General features: G+C 38.2%; 2 protein-coding genes across 2 annotated transcripts in view; both read left to right on the top strand.

Moving 5' to 3' along the window:
• Positions 1-6,800, top strand: part of washc5 (WASH complex subunit 5) — an 18,934-nt gene extending 12,134 nt beyond the window's left edge. Inside the window, 8 exon segments of the mRNA XM_080742394.1 lie at positions 1,619-1,721; positions 1,814-1,893; positions 2,069-2,172; positions 2,691-2,820; positions 2,962-3,058; positions 3,970-4,123; positions 4,335-4,422; positions 5,367-6,800. Of these exon segments, the coding sequence (XP_080598520.1) occupies positions 1,619-1,721; positions 1,814-1,893; positions 2,069-2,172; positions 2,691-2,820; positions 2,962-3,058; positions 3,970-4,123; positions 4,335-4,422; positions 5,367-5,423 (813 nt within the window). The 3' untranslated portion in view covers positions 5,424-6,800.
• Positions 6,801-8,815: 2,015 nt separating this feature from the next.
• On the top strand, positions 8,816-15,798 carry nsmce2 (NSE2 (MMS21) homolog, SMC5-SMC6 complex SUMO ligase). The gene is made up of 6 exons (XM_080747918.1): positions 8,816-9,163; positions 9,771-9,880; positions 10,095-10,248; positions 12,804-12,898; positions 14,078-14,184; positions 15,237-15,798. Exons 1-6 carry the CDS (start codon positions 9,043-9,045, stop codon positions 15,334-15,336), a joined length of 687 nt encoding a protein of 228 aa, XP_080604044.1. The 5' UTR covers positions 8,816-9,042; the 3' UTR covers positions 15,337-15,798.
• The last annotated feature ends 512 nt before the right edge of the window (positions 15,799-16,310 follow it).

Genomic DNA, 16,310 nt, shown 5'->3' on the forward strand with positions numbered 1-16,310 from the left:
GGTTTACAAGTGTGTTAATCTCTGCTAGTCAATGACTAATTGTTGGAGTTGTTTTATTGAAAATGAATATACTTTGTTCGAGTTGCATGCCACCGCAAATCCAGACGACAGCAACAGATCACATCAATGCAGTAGGCTAATGATTTGCTAATTTATTAGCGTTGTCGCTTGCCGTAGGTGGAAGATTATAGGCTCACAACATATCGTGGTGCTTGTAGATCGGCTGTTTTTGGCATACAACACTATTGGAGACGGAGAGTTTTTTTTTTTTTCAGTGACACAAACTTATTTGCCTTTTTTTTTTACTATTTTGAAAAACATTTTTAAATACTTCAAATAGCCGATCTACTTCGACACTTGTGAGCTTGTAGATCAGCTATTTGAACTATTTAAAAATGTTTTTCAAAATAGTAAAAAAATAAGAAAGAAAAGAAGTTTAGGGTTTAGCATGGACGAAAATAGGGCCCATAGTGCCGAATCTTCAGTAAGAAATGCGTGTATAGTGTAAAAATACACAATTCACTAGTATGTATTGAACCGTGAATGAATGCCCAACCGTAAGGTTTATGTTAATATAATAACTGTTGCATGCCTATCGTATCGGGGTCCTGGTATGGATTAAGCCCAGTCTACTACTGTATGTTGCTGTCCGCGGTGCTGTAATGGCCATCTCTCTCATTCTGTGCGTTTGTTTGGAAAGCGGGCAGTCAGAAATAAATTGCGGCAGACTTAACTAGTTCACAGCCAAATCGCCTTCCATCGCCATTTTGAGGAGGGTGAGGCAGCCAGATCGCCAAACGTCGCCTTGGGGATCATTTTCTGATCATTTTGGTATTTTTTGACATTTTTTGAGCTATAAATGACCTTTCTAGCTTAATTTTAGTCTAAAGTTACATATTCGAAGGAAGTGACATCATCGATGACGTAACCCGGAAGTCGTTCGGCCATAACATAGAATGGGCCTTTTTACAGCATTGAATGTTGACGTTTTTCTTATCAAACTTTACCATTTTTAGACCGATTTTCATTCGGAAAAAAAATGGCTGGACTGACAGATTGGTCACTCAAGAGCAAAAACGAGTGTAAATGGCGTGCGCACGACGTTCGGATCGTGTTTTATAGCTCCCGTAAGGTGGACCGGGAGACATAATGGCCGCCAATGGGCGCCGCCATTATGGGTCTACTGCTGTCCACTCGCTAGTCCAGACTCTAGGAGATTATCGTTGGCACACTCTAGTGGATAGTACTAGTACTACATTCTTCAACAATATGATCCCTGTTGGGTTAGATTAAAGCTAACTTGGAAATTAATAAAATTCCTGGCAGTATAGGCGCACAAGCCTATTGTAAATGGCTGGGAGAGAGTTTTAACCATTGTGAGAGCGTTGCAAATTAGCTCTAGCTCTAGATATTAAAAGTGCAAACAAAATCTACACTGATAAATAATTTATATGCACACACTGGCCATCCAGCAGCTCACACACAAAATAACTTAATCCAGAAGTGGATTGTCTCCAGTGAGCCTATGAGGTATTATATGTATGGTGTTATCAGGTTCATGGTGTGCCATCACATTATACACTACATTTAACTGAATGTCAATAATGTTTCCCATCAGAATTTCTTAATGATGATTCAGAAGGCGATCCTGAGGGACAAAGTTGTGGTGGATGTCTTCAAGGCCATGCTGTCTGCTGTCAACCCAGTGAAGGGCATTGTGGGTAGGTAATGGCTTAGAAAATACAATAACCAAGAGTCATTATCTTATCAGTCATATTAAACAGCCTATGTGTTGTTTGTTTTTCTCTGTTAGCTAATGCTAGCAAAGTGTATGCCAATGCTGTGGCCAAAACACAGAAGATCTGGGGGGCATATTTGGAGGCGATCATGAAGGTATTGGTCTTGTTATGTACTGTATGTCAATCTTGTGTTCATCACTAAAGGACATTTTTTTTACCTAAATGCAAGTACTATAGAGATGATGATGCTGAGTTGAGTTCTTTCTTCTAAGTTTCTACAGTGAAAGGTAATGCCATCAAACTATCTTAAAAGTACTTGTGTTTTGCAGGTTGGCCAGATGCAAATTCTCCGACAGCAGATTGCCAATGAGCTGAACTACTCGTGCAAGTTTGACTCTAAACACCTGGCTGCTGCTCTGGAAAACCTAAACAAGTAAGGTCTCACTTAAGGCCTGTTTATGCTGTAGTATATATAACTCACATGTTCATGTTTATAGTGTAGGATAACTCACATGTTCATGTTTATAATGTAGTATAACTCACATGTTCATGCCCCCTTCTTGTTTTCATTCATGTTAAGCAATATGTCCACTAGAGTGTTCAGAGTTAAATATTTTCTGACAACAAACACAGCGAAAGTCAAGGAGGTCATAATGATGTACCTGTTAGGTTCTGTAATAACGGTTAGTCCCTATGCCTGGGAAAAGTTGGTTTCTCACCAACTTGCACAACCTCTCCTCTATTCTATTAAAGTTTGCACAGAACATGTTTATTCTATCACTGCCTACATTGCAACAAGAGTCAAGTTCAAGGTACTATAAAACTCCTTTATAGATGTTTGTTTTTTGGATGAGAAAAATACTTGACAGGGGTATTATTGATCAATGTTTTTTTTTTTTTTTTTACAATTTTTAGATGTGTGAACTGCAACTTTATTATTATGTTTGCTAGGTCTCTCCTGGCAGATATTGAAGCCCATTACCAGGACCCTTCTCTGCCCTACCCTAAAGAGGACAACACTTTGTTGTACGAGATCACTGCCTACCTTGAGGGTGCTGGCATCCACAATCCACTCAACAAGGTTTGGATATGGATATGGGACATTTAATTTAAACCCTAAAACTTTATTTCAATATTCATTTGAAGAGGAAGAAAACAAAAGGAATAGAAAAGAGAAAGAGAAAAAAGTGAAACTGGCTGCTTACTTTTCTTGATCTTTCAGATTTATATCACCACGAAGCGCCTGCCCTATTTCCCCATCATCAACTTCCTATTTATCATTGCTCAGCTGCCTAAACTACAGTACAGCAAAAATCAAGGTAGGTGACATAATTGGGCCATAATTATTTCTTAAAAGTCTGTGTTGGATTTCTGCTATAACTACTCTTGATAAGTTAAAGGTAGGGTATGTGATTGTTTTGGTTACAATTAGTGTTAAATAGTTCTACATTGTTATAGTACTCATTGCTAATAGAGTGTTCAGTAACAGGAGTTTCCATTTCTCTCCAGCTCTTTATTAAAAAGAAAATACAATTTCAGGTCAGGATACCAATTTTATCCAGTCAGGAGGATAGAGAACTCAGACAGGATACAGATTTAACAAAAAAAAGATGAGCAGACAAATTGAAACTGGAACGCTGATAAATGGGTATTCTTTCCTTTTTGGCAGAATTTTTTTCACCTACCTGAAAATGTATTTTCTGTTTATCAATGATAAACCCTTTATAAAATATACCCTATATCACTTATCATACCCTTTAATGTATTAGTTGTTGTGTTTAACACTAAATGGAGTTCAATAATGATTACCTTTTATGTAGGAACTTCACCACCTAACCTATTTCTTGAGTTGATTGATAACATTTGAGGTATTTCCTTAGAAAGGATTGGTCAAAATAAAACCTGGATACTTTTATTAATCCTATTAAAAGTATAAGAGCTAGTGCTAATATCTCAGGTGGCTGACATCTTAATACTTAATATAGTTTAACTGTAACTTTCTCATATTTGCTGTTTTGGGCTGAAGCATAAGCCCAGAAAATGGATTTTCATCAACTTTAACTGTTCATTGTTCCTGCAAGGAACGCCACGCTGGCATTTCTTTTACAGTCAGGGGACATCGCTGTGTAATGAATGTAGGAGAAACACTGCATAAACTGGAGCTATAATGTGTAATTACTTTTATAAGTTTGTAACCCAAGTAAACACCAAAGTTTTCCTGTTTCACTAGGCATGACGTGCAGGAAAGCTGCAGACCCAGTCGACTGGGCTCCGTTAGTACTGGGCCTCGTCACCCTTCTCAAGCAGTTCCACTCCAGATACACGGAGCAGTTCTTGGCTCTCATTGGCCAATTCATCCGCTCCATTATGGAACAGTGCACAAGGTAGAAAAACTGCTATTTTGAACGTATTGCTTGCTAATGTTACAGTTTTTCTGTAAACTTGATTCAAAATTCATTATACTTCATTTTCATGCCATTGAAAGTTTTGTAGTTGATCTGTTTATCGTGTATATATTCAATTTCATCTGAATTGAATACTGTACAATAATTTGTCTAAATGTATATTTTGTTATTTGTTTAAATTCCACTGCAGTCAGAAGATCCCTGACATGCCTGCTGATGTTGTGGGAGCTCTGATGTTCCTGGAGGACTATGTGAAGTACACAAAACTGCCACGCAAGGTTCGACAACATTCACAACTGGATGATTAAATAGTAATAGGGCTGTCAAGATTACGAATTTAAGTTGACGATGAATTGTCACACAAATAATTGTGATTAACGATTTCATTGTGTTTTTGGCATTGGACATTGGAACATATAAATAAAATAACATTTCTGTTGGCCTTTTAGGCTTCCTAATCATACTTGTAATGCACAGGGCAGATAAATAACTAATCTGATCTACAAGTTTACGTGTCACTTTGTGACGCTTTGTAAGCTTGTAGTCCTGCTATTTCTGGAAAATGTTTGAAATTAAATTAACACTTTTTAACATGGAAACAGTTAGGACTATGCAAAATAATTATCTCAAATAATTAATTGTGATTAAATTATGTATTAATTGTGACAGGCCTAACTACACTATCACTATGTGAAGTCTGTGATTTGTTTGATATAATAAAGGGAATGGTATGGGGAGAATGTTTATAACTTTTATCTTAATTTCCCTCAACTATATGGGGGAAAAAGTGTTTTACTTTTAATTAATGCAAACTAGAAAAGTTAAGCCTTTCGAGCCACGTTGCCCACAGGGCAGCAGCCTGTATCCTGTTTCTGTAGTGTGTGGTGGCTGGATGTACAAATACATCCCCAAACCCCCATTAATTACACCTCTAATCATTCCCTGGTATGTTTTTCCTTAATAATAGCTGTACAGATTATGTAATCATATTGCACCATTTTCCACATTTAAGCCTTTATTGATAGCAAATGTTCAGACCGGTCGGAAATCAAACCAGGGACTCGCTCGCTGATCAGGGCATTTTGCACCCATATGATATAGCCTATGCACCCTGACTACTTTGCTCTCGTGTCACCCAGAATGTTGTACTTTTTAATATAGTGTGTCAAATTATTGTTGGAGGTTATTTAAATGTATATTTCTTGTTTCTGTTTTTCTAAAGGTGGCTGAAGCCCATGTGCCCAGTTTCATCTTTGACGAGTTCAGGACTATACTGTGAAGATCAAGCTGTGTCCATTCAATTTATGCTTTTGTCTGTTGATTTTCTACTCAAGAATGTCATTGTTTTGACCAATTGTGTCTTAAAGCAGTAATCTAAGATTGTACATAGATAGCTATGAAAATGTTACTAAATAACCATCAAGTTGTGCCAACTTTGTGTACTGTCACTTTGTGCCATAGCCACAAATTGCAACACTAGATATTTTTTTATCTGATGAATCTAGGGTTGCAATACCTCCCATAGAGATTCAATGCATCAAAAAGTTTTTTTGCTATCTGATTGTATCAAACAAAGTCAAACTCACTAATATTGCGGCTCTATGGAAAGCTTGAATTATCCTCTTTCTATCTGCAAAGTGTTTGTTTCACACCGTAGACATGTTATGAGTTACTTTCTGTCAAGAAATCCAAGCAGAAGTGTTGAACTTTGGAAGCACTCGTCTTTTATAATGCCATGTCCCGCTGTCTCCTGCATTATGTGACATTTAGAACCAGTTGGTACACAGGACCGCTGAGTGATTAATTCCCACAAGCGCTTCCAAACTCCAATACTTCGTCTCACCTGATAAAACATAATCACCTGAACTGAATTTCTTGACTGAAAGCAACTCATAACATGTCTTTGTCTACGGTGGATTTTTCTGAAACAAACACTTTGAAGATAGAAAGAGGATAATTCAAGCTTTCCATAGAGCCGCAATATTGGTGATAGTCGGGGGCCTTAGGGAGATAGAATGGTAATTTCGCACTAATCAGTCTAAAAGCACCAAGTTTTGCACAAATGTAGCCCAGGGCATGCTCTAATTATTTAGCTAGGGCGCCCGAGTCGGCGACCTTCGGGGTCGCCACAGCGGCCAAATGAAGTTGGTCCCATCGACTTTCTATACAGGAGGAAAATACCCAGAAAAACAAGCATTTGTTTTGCACAAAAAACATTCCTTGGGCTAAAAATGGCCCCAGAAAACGATGGTTTAGTGATGAAAAGTGATGAGTCATCACTTATTACAGTTTTGTGGGTGTTTTCTGGGGCCATTTCTAGCCCAAGGAATGTTTTTTGTGCAAAACAAATGCTTGCAATGGATTCAGCATCATGACAAACCCCTACCTAGTTAGACCCCTCACATCCTATTTAAATACCCAGAAAAAAGAAAAAAAAAATCTGGGTATTTTCCTCCTGTATAGAAAGTCGATGGGAGCCCAACTTGATTTGGCCGCTTTGGAGAGCCAGAAGGTCGCCGACTCGGGCGCCCTAGCTAAATCATTAGAGCATGCCCTAGGCTACATCTGTGCAAAATTTGGCGCTTTTAGACTGATTAGCGCGAAAAAACAACCCTAATGCCTCATTCACACTACAGATATATAGTTGAACGTTTTGCTTGGTAATTCAATGTAATCTCAATGGAAACCAGCTTTAAAGGCTGGGCATGTCGGCTGTCCTTGGAATCCAGCCTTTAAAGCTGGTTTCCATTGAGATTACATTGAATTACCAAGCAAAACGTTCAACTATATATCTGTAGTGTGAATGAGGCATAAGGCCTCCGACTATGAGTTTGACGGATAGCAAAAAAGAAAAAAACGTTTTGATGCATTGAATCCCTATGGGAGGTATTGCAACCTTAGATTAATCAGATTACAAAAATCTAGTGTTGCAATTTGCAGCTATTTGTGCCATTGCAATGCCTATAAATGAAATTCAGTGTATTTTAATAAATCTTAATTCCTTATTATTCTGTTTTGTTGTTTCCATTAAACTGACTTACTGTGTTATTTAATTACTTTCTTCAAAAGTTAAAGCATTCATGTAAAATCATGTTAGTTTGGGTCATAGTTATATTAGGAATTTAGCTTTACCGGTAATTTCGTTTGGGTTCCGTGCTTTTATTTTGGAGGGGATGATTTTTTTTTTTTTTTTTTTTTTGAACAATATACAATTTACAAAATATTCAGGTATTCAAATAGCACAGGTAATAGACCATAAAAACATGACATACAGGAAAGAAAAAAGACAAAAAACAACAATACAAGCATATTATCTGGTAGCATTAAACAGAGAGATCGGGAAAATGAAGATTATACAAAGTTAAGAGTTTTACATTTTTTTTGTTATTTACTAGATCTAGTGATTTGATTAGAAGATTGAATTCCAATTTGAAGTGGGTGAAAATAGGTGGGGATTTGGCGAATTTTTGCTTGTGAATAAAAAATTTGGCATAAAGAGTAATGAAATTAAAAATAAACTCCAGTTCGTCATTGTCTGGGTTGCTGTAGTAGCAAATGATGTCCTTGAGGTTAAAGGAATAATTTAAATTGACCGAATTGAAAAAATGGGCTTCTAGATCTGACCAAAACTTATGAGTGAGATTGCACAGGGAAAATAAATGGGAAGTTGTTTCTGGAACTTGATTACAAAATGAACAAGAGGGATCAATGTCAGCATAATATGTAGAAATTAAGCTATTTGTTGGATAAATGTGTAGTAATTTAAAATGCACTTCCTTGGCTTTGTTGGATATACAGTATTTATGGGGAAGGAGCCACGCTTTTTCCCAGTCAATGTCCAGAATATTAGATCTCCAAAAGAACTTCCCTCTTGGGACAACAGTTTTCCTTTTCTGTATCACCTGACGAATGTGACTGTTTGTAGGCCTACATTTTTTGTTCAAGAGATCAATTCCATCCAACATTAAGGAGGGTAGTGTGGTATCCCCTACATTGTAAGACAGATGGTTTTTTATCAACTGTACAAGACCATTAGGAATAGCATTAAACACAGATCTATATTCTCTAAAAGGAATTGGGAAGTTGTGCACTGTCATGAACTGTTCGTAGGACAACAAGTTCCCAGCGTTATCAAAGAGACACAGTGCATGGTTAATGTCTCTCTGGAACCACTTAGGCAGAAATACAGATTTTTTCCTTATTAAGATGTCACTATTATTCCAGAGTAAAGCTCTGTGCGGAGAAAAATTGTGAACATGTGATAACTTCCAGGCCAATAGTGCTTGCTGGTGGAATTTGGAAAGTTTAATTGGTAGTCTAGTTGGTGAGAAATTGCATTGTAATAGAAAAGAAAGCCCTCCCAATTTGTTAAAGATACAATTAGGTATGAAAAAGAAAATAGAGTCTGGCTTCAAAAGGCACCTCCTCAACCAATTAATTTTAAAGGTATTAATAGTATCCTCAAAATCTAAAACCTCAAGACCTCCCTTCGCTCTAGGATTAGACAGTACATTCTTTTTAAGTTTATGGGGATTGTTTTTCCAAATAAACTTCAAAAATGATCTAATTTTGGAGGGGATGAACGAAACGGAAGTTTATACTGATGACGTATTCCGTACGTAGCTTACGCTTTCCACGCACACAGAGACGCACGTTCTGTTTCCCGGTATTTCCTGCTTTCTGCAAGAATGGCTGCAAGAAGTTAAACTTAAATGAACATATTATCAAATAAGACGGTTATTGGCTACTACTACTTCCCACTCATACATTGCTAGTAGATTAGTTGTTTAGCACTGCTACTCTAGCTGCTACTGCTAGTCGAACATAATCTTCAAAGTTTACCAAGCTAACAGGAGGCGTGTGACTGTGGTGTCGGTCAGGTCTCCATCATCATCATCATGTCTATGTCTTTAAGCGCGGTTAATGCTGCTCTCAACAGTCTGAAACAATGTCAGGATGACATTGGGACTGGAATGGACATTCTAACAGACGTGGCTATGGACCTGGCCGAGGCAGACAGTAAGCTATGTTTATGTCTACTACTACTACCTCAGCTCAGTAGGCTAGTTTGCTCAATCTTACCCATACTCTCATAGGAATACCACTCATAGTCATAGTGTGTTATCAATCATCATCATAGATTGAGTAGGCTATCCTTCTGTAATTCCAGTCCCAGATGTAAGCAGTTGTACTTTGTATGTACAACTGATGATCTACAAGACCTCACACATGACAATAAACATGAACATCTAAGGTCCAACTGTATTTCCTGTTAGTGTTTGTGAATGTCAGTAGCTGACTGCTGACATGAAACAAACTTGGTCCCGACCATAGAGTTATATCTATCTAGCAGTAGCAACTGTCTGAAGTCCACAGCCTAAGCTAAGCTGTATCAACTGTTTATCAAACATTAGGTTTGATTTTAGCTGTTCAGGCTATACGAATAAACACTTTAATTTCTTTCCCCCATAACCTTTTTATGTATTTATTATTATTAACTGTATGTGTATCTTTCACAGTATTGCTTGTAGTTGTAACTAGCCCACATGGGTCAACTCAGTCTTTGTTTATGCATGCATTTCATCTGCATTTGCCACTCATTGATGAGGCCACTTTCATTTTGTAGCAGGAGAGGATAAATCTGGCATCAAGAAACTGGAGGACATGATATTGGAGTGTGCCAAGCTGGATCAAGACATCAACTACTTTGTTGACACTGTACATCAAGTTACTAGGGTAAAGTTTAACTGTCTTCTTTATTCATTGTTTTCCTCATGACATCCATTGAATAATAATACAACCATGGCAATGAAGTTTCCTTAAAAAAATTACTTCTTTAGTGCCTTACGGCTATTACAGTATGTGTTATTAAGTTAGTCAGCTAAATAAATAGTTTCTTTGTACCTGATTTGGTGTGTGGGTTTAAAAAAAGAATCATTTATTTCTGTAGGCTGGTGAGCAGCCACCAGAGGCAGTGTTCAGGCTATCGGCTTCTGTGAGAGAACAGTTTACAGAGAAAATAGACAGTATTCCTGATGCCCATCTGCGACGCCATGCGAAGGTGATTGCCTTCAAGGACAGCATCTCAAGGGCTCTCAAAGAAGGTAAAAACTGCAGAAGGCAATAAATGTATATATCTACTAATTTATCTATTAATAATACTTTTCTATGAAACTATAAAAATAAATGCAGAAAAATCCCAGGAAATATATTAGAAAATATATATATATACTGTATATGAATAAACATGTGTTGGAGGAGTTGCTAGCCTTTTCGGTGGAGATTTGCATCACCATACCTGAGGCTGGTAGAAGAGGTGGGGTAGCCTTGCATGGCCAGACTAATATCACTCACTGTGTAGATAATTAGTCTGAAATCTGTATGGAACCTGCATTTCCAAGGAGCAGATTAAAAGAAATGCCTCTGGTGATAAAGCCACCCCACATTTTTATACTGGGCCCTGATTGGTCCCACACTACTTCAGAGGGAGTGAAATCCAATCACAACTGAGCCAGACCAAATCTGTCGAGGGCAATATTCTTTTCACATTTTTCACTTGTTCATGCTACTTCCAGACACCTGACATCTCTTGGCTTTAAAAACACCAGGGTCCAGTTTCTGGGCTGTTGTGATTTTCAATTAATGTAATTTACTGTAGATGTCTTATCATCCTACATTAATCCCAGGTATTGATATAATGATTATGAATCCAGAGATAAATGACTGCAAAGCAGAAAGCCTGCAACACTTCACATTAAATAAAAGTCTTTAAGGTGAACGGCTCAATAATGACATGAAAGTGAGCAAACTGCCAGCACTTCCTCAGTGTGAGGAAGACCTGTTGGGTTGAAAGGCGTCCATTGTATCTCTGCGTGAGAGGTACATAAACCATGTAAAAAGGACAAACATCCTGGCTGTTTCCTCACTTTCATAGAATGAATCCAGACCCACAGTATTACATTTATTATATTTTAAGAAACGAGTAACACAGAGCTACAATTTACTCCAGCTCATCCGTTGCTGCGTTGTTGGCAAACTGCAAACAAAAGAAATTCCCTCTCAAGCTGAGTGCCGAAATTCACTTTCACCCATCTATGTACCTGTCCTTGTTCTAATTATTCCCATGAGCAACACGCACAGACTGCAAAGAGGGGAAGTGAGCTGGGTTGGTCTTGGATAATTGCATCTCCCACATACCTAATTTAATTTGAAAGGCACGAATGCTGTCGTAGTATTCCCTAATAACTTTGCCGTGGCCTTGCATGTTAACATTAAGCAATTTTAAGTGCTCTGTTATATCCACCAAAAAAGCAAAATCATGAAGCCAGTGAGTCAGGGTCATCCAACTCTGCAAATGGCTTCCCTTTCTCGTTCATGAATAAATCCAATTTCCGCTCATAATTGAGAAAACAAAGGTTTGAGAACGGTTCCTCAGCTCAACCAGCTGACTTCAGTGGGTGCAGGGTGGCAGGTACTTACACGCAGTGGGGGTGGCTAACTGCCACACGTTGTTTTCTATGTAAGTACGCACAACAAGTTGTGCGTAATGTAGAGAGAACAATGATTGTTTCTGCTATACATACATAGATACACAAATGGTTGTGAATATACAGTACATACCGGTAGTTTGACACCACTAAAGTAGAAGATTAGGGGTTGGCCAAGCACCAACCCTGTGGGACAGACATTGCCTGGCGTTTTGCCAGCCTCTCTCACACACTTCGTTTTGGGAAGAGAGTCTGGGATTTCAGGAAGAGCTTTCATTTCTACGTCATTGCCCCAAACCACGTGCCCCAAGCCTAAAGAAACCACGTGCCCCAAGCATACAACCCTGATTGGCCAACCCTTGAAGCTGGTTGAGGAAATAGAATCTCAATGGATCGGTGCCAGACCGTACTACAACACCACTACCGCCAGGGGGTGGTGTTGTGTTCGGTCTGGTTTATTAACCAGGCAAGGACAGACACCATAGTTAACAGGACTAACTGTGGAATAAACTCCCTGTCACACTTAGAACTACAGACTCACTCCCAAGCCTCCGCCGTGGACTGAAGAGTAGACTCCACCTAAACCCATAGCACTAATGTAACACTCCCCTTCCCTCGATGACCATACATGAAGATAGAAAAGAAAAGTTTTTTATTTTATTTGATTTTTTACTGATTAGGTGCGTGGTCTACCTATGTTATTGTTTTTCTAGATTGATAATCCTATGCATTTGTTATATTCATTGTTGTTTATGTACTGACATATCTTGCTTATTATATTGATGTATTACTTGCTTAAATCGCTTTGGATTAAAAGCATCTGCTAAATGTCTAAATTGTAAAATGATCTGTGGTCGATTTATCATTGTTAATGTATGAATGAATGTCTTTGGGGGAGAGAGGACTTAAACCAGGTGATGGCAGTGTGCCGTTAGGGCAAAGTGGATTTGATGTATGCTGAGCATCATGGATTGAATACATAATGGATATTTTAATTATAATTTATTTTGAGCTGGACTTACTCTAGTAGTCAAAATGTAATCACAATTTACTGTTTATCAAATATTACCTCAGTTTGATTGACGGCCTGGTGATTTTCCAGCCTGGAGGCTCAAAAGTTCATAATTTGTCACTGTTTAAATTCTGAAGATTGTAACATAATGTGTTTTCAGCCTCAGCAGAGTCAGCAGAGAATGAAGGAGAAGAGGAGGATGTGGACATTGCTGTGACTCAGAGCGAAGTCCAATTAACTTGTCCTCTCACCCAGGTAAACTGCTCCATCCTGCTCAGGGGCACAGTTTGCCTTTTCATGCAACATAACTGATATTGATATTATATTTAACAAACCATTATGAGCCTTTGAGTATGAGATGTTCAATATGCAAAATCTCTCTTAGAATGATTCATACAGTAAACTTAGCACTACATTTCTGCTTTATAAGTAAGTAGTTGGAAGTGGCTTATTGTCTAGGTAAAATTGTGAATATAAGCATAGTGAGATTAAAAACATCTTTATGATTATGCTTGAAAATAGCAAGCACAGACTGTTTAGCTGAACTCTTGTGTATTTCTTAACAAGGTCAAATTGGCCACTAGGCCTTTATCTTTTACAAATACATGCTGTACCAATCATAGAGTGAATTGGTGAGGGAAAATGTATATAACATATTCCAGGGGGCATTGTTTATTGCACTACACATGGCATACATTGAAGATCGCACTTATTACCCTGCTTATAGCCTTGTCAAAAATATCTTTAGCCTTTTTTCGTTTAGACGAATAGCATGTGACAGGAGGTTTCCTCATAAAAATCAGATCATTTCAATTGTGGTTAAATGGAATTATTCATTAGACAATCTTTTAGCTGCCATTCACACTAAGCAGTAGAAACTGTAAAAACATCGACAAAGTCATTTTTAAAAACGTTCTAACTGAAGTGGAGTCCAAACCACAGCTGTGACAGCGAACACTGACAGTCACTCGCCGACGGAATCATTGTTAGTTTTACTATTAACAGAAGTGAGGAGACTATTATGAATGGATAACACTAGTTACTTGGTAGGCTAGCTGGCATTACATCGAGTAACTATCTTGCCTCCTTATGATTAATAATCAGGGTTAAATCAAATTATCCATTTAAGACACAAAGGAGACGGAGATCTCTCGCTCTCTCTATGTCCGTGGGTGGGCTCTGACATAGCTGTGTTTGGTGCCAGTGTTTACAGAACATTATCGTTCATCAATGGGGAACCTCACATTAGTTATTGTGCTTATTATTGTACATTAGTCCTTGCACCATGCTGTTTTGAGTTGATGTGATCATTATTATTATTATTAGGACAATGAATGATGTTCTTCTGTAATTTCAAGAAATGAAAAAAAAAGAATGTTTCTGCCTGACTGACTGTGACGTTATGCATTAGCTAATGATTATTTTACATCCCAGGTGGAAATGGTGAATCCAATGAAGAACAAGAAGTGTAACCACATCTACGATCAAGAAGCTATCCTGAGTCTGATCAGGAAAAGACACGGCCAGAGAAAGAAATGCTGGTAATGCCATGCCACTGATCAAGTTTGGCAGCAGTAAAACAAATTATTGGGCTGATATTTTACAAGCAGCTTTATTTTGTATTGGACAAAAATTGTTAGATCCCAGGTTAACAAAAACCAAAATGGTTAGATCGCAGGCAGGGCTTGACATTTACTTTTTGAGGCACATTGTCATCTTGACATTTCCCATTCACTTGTCCAGGCACTGGTCAATTTGCCATTTCAGTATTTATTATTCTTTTTTCATCTTTTTCTTTTCCTTACAAATAAATAAGACCCCCTTGGCCCCCTCCACTCCACAGTCCATAGCTGCTAGGAGCATCACAGATAAAGTGAAACCAAAAGCCACAAGTATATTTAATTGTGCTGTATGTGTAGACTATGGACTGTGCAGTGGAGGGGTCCAAGGGGGTCTTATTTATTTGTCCAAAGAAATAAGGAAAACATTAAATAAAAGACTGTGAAATGGCAAATTAGGACACCGTGCCTCAAAAAGTTAATGTCAAGCCCTGCCAGGAAAAAGTGGGAACCCATTCTTTAACAAAAAGAGGGAAAATATGATTTATTTATTTTTTTAGTAGAAACATGAACTTGGGTTGACTCCTCCCATTTCCTAGTCCACTTCCTCCCATGTGCTTCTGTGTTTATTCCTACAAACAACATTATATGTTTAGGGGAGTGGTGAGAGATTACAGTACCATAGCCCCATGATCTATCCATTTCTACACTGGTATAAAAGAAATGCCATTGCTCCAAAATGTAAATGTTTTCTTGTGTAATGTGGGGTCTTATCTTAGTTATTTTCTAGATGGCATATGCTGCATAATCACATAGGAAATAGTGATATATGTTTTGATTTGGATGATGTGGTCGGTTTTCTTCACCAATTGTAAATCAAACAGCAATCAAATAATTATTGTAAGCAGTATAGGGCCTTGCAGTGTTTGAGTCTACAACATTAGCATGTTCTTACCAAAAGTTTGGGTTTGTCATTGATTATGTTTGACTGCTTGGGTTCCCAATTTAACCATTCCTCTTTCTCTCTCATCTAGCTGTCCTGTTGTCGGCTGTGAGAACGCAGATGTGAAAGAGTCTGACCTGGTTCTTGACCAGATGCTGAAGAGAAGGATTCAGAACAAAAAGAGATCGTGAAACTGGACAGTTAGTCTACAGGTGCTTGTTCTAGATCTTCTAGATCTAGATTTGCCAAATTTGTTCAGGAAGTGTGTGTGTGTGTGTGTGTGTGTGTGTGTGTGTGTGTGTGTGTGTGTGTGTGTGTGTGTGTGTGCGTGTGCGTGTGTGTGTGTGTAATATGTCTACTTGAGGATTGTAATCTTTCTTATTGGTACGGCACCACTCAAGTGTCGTAGTAGGCTACACGTGAGTACATCATAGTTTCCTTTATATTTTGGCTTTTGCTTATTACAAAAACTAAGATCCTTGAATGGCCAGTTGCTGCATTGTTCACTAAGAAAAATCTATCCACTGGCGAAAGCCAGAATATAATTAATTTGTTGCAAAAGCACAGTTTTGTGGGACCAGAAAAGCGTTAGCCTTCGGGTATAGAGGAGTTTTAGCACTGAGGGTGCCATATCTCACCAGTTACACGTTCATGTCACTGTGACACCTTTTCTGTGAGATTAAAGTCTGTGACTTCATATTTCTTTTTGTAACAAAACTGTTTATAAATAAATGTATATTCTGCTAAATGGTCTGTTTCCTATGTTTGTTGTGATATTTACTTATGTTAAATGCAGGACAAAAGTTGTAACACCTGCCATGGTGTTGCGCGTGGAAATGTTTTATGTCCCAAATGCTAACTTTTCAGGAAATTGATTTTATAATGGAGGTAAATGGTGTTCTGAAACCTTCCCCACATATGGGGTCATATGTCATTGATAAATGCATCATAGACAACAGACATCACATACTGTAGATGACGTCAATGGCTGAACAAATGAAGTCCGAGATCCACTATGGACTGGAGCCGCACCGTTTTCCATGTGGATCCTGAAATCCAAATAATCACCTTTTTTAATTGCGACCGTAGGTCGCAGTTACTTGCACACTATCCAAACCTCCACCGGCTGTCCCTCCGTCACTCCCTCCGTCACTCTGTCACACGT

Source organism: Nannobrachium achirus (genome assembly GCF_963921795.1).
Source record: "Nannobrachium achirus genome assembly, chromosome: 2".
NCBI lineage: Eukaryota > Metazoa > Chordata > Actinopteri > Myctophiformes > Myctophidae > Nannobrachium > Nannobrachium achirus.

Coding starts and splice junctions, on each gene's coding strand:
- nsmce2 (XM_080747918.1), top strand. CDS start 9,043: ATGTCTATGTCTTTAAGCGCGGTTAATGCTGCTCTCAACAGTCTGAAA. Junction 9,881..10,094: donor CTGTACATCAAGTTACTAGG/GTAAAGTTTAAC, acceptor TTATTTCTGTAG/GCTGGTGAGCAGCCACCAGA. Junction 12,899..14,077: donor TAACTTGTCCTCTCACCCAG/GTAAACTGCTCC, acceptor TTTACATCCCAG/GTGGAAATGGTGAATCCAAT.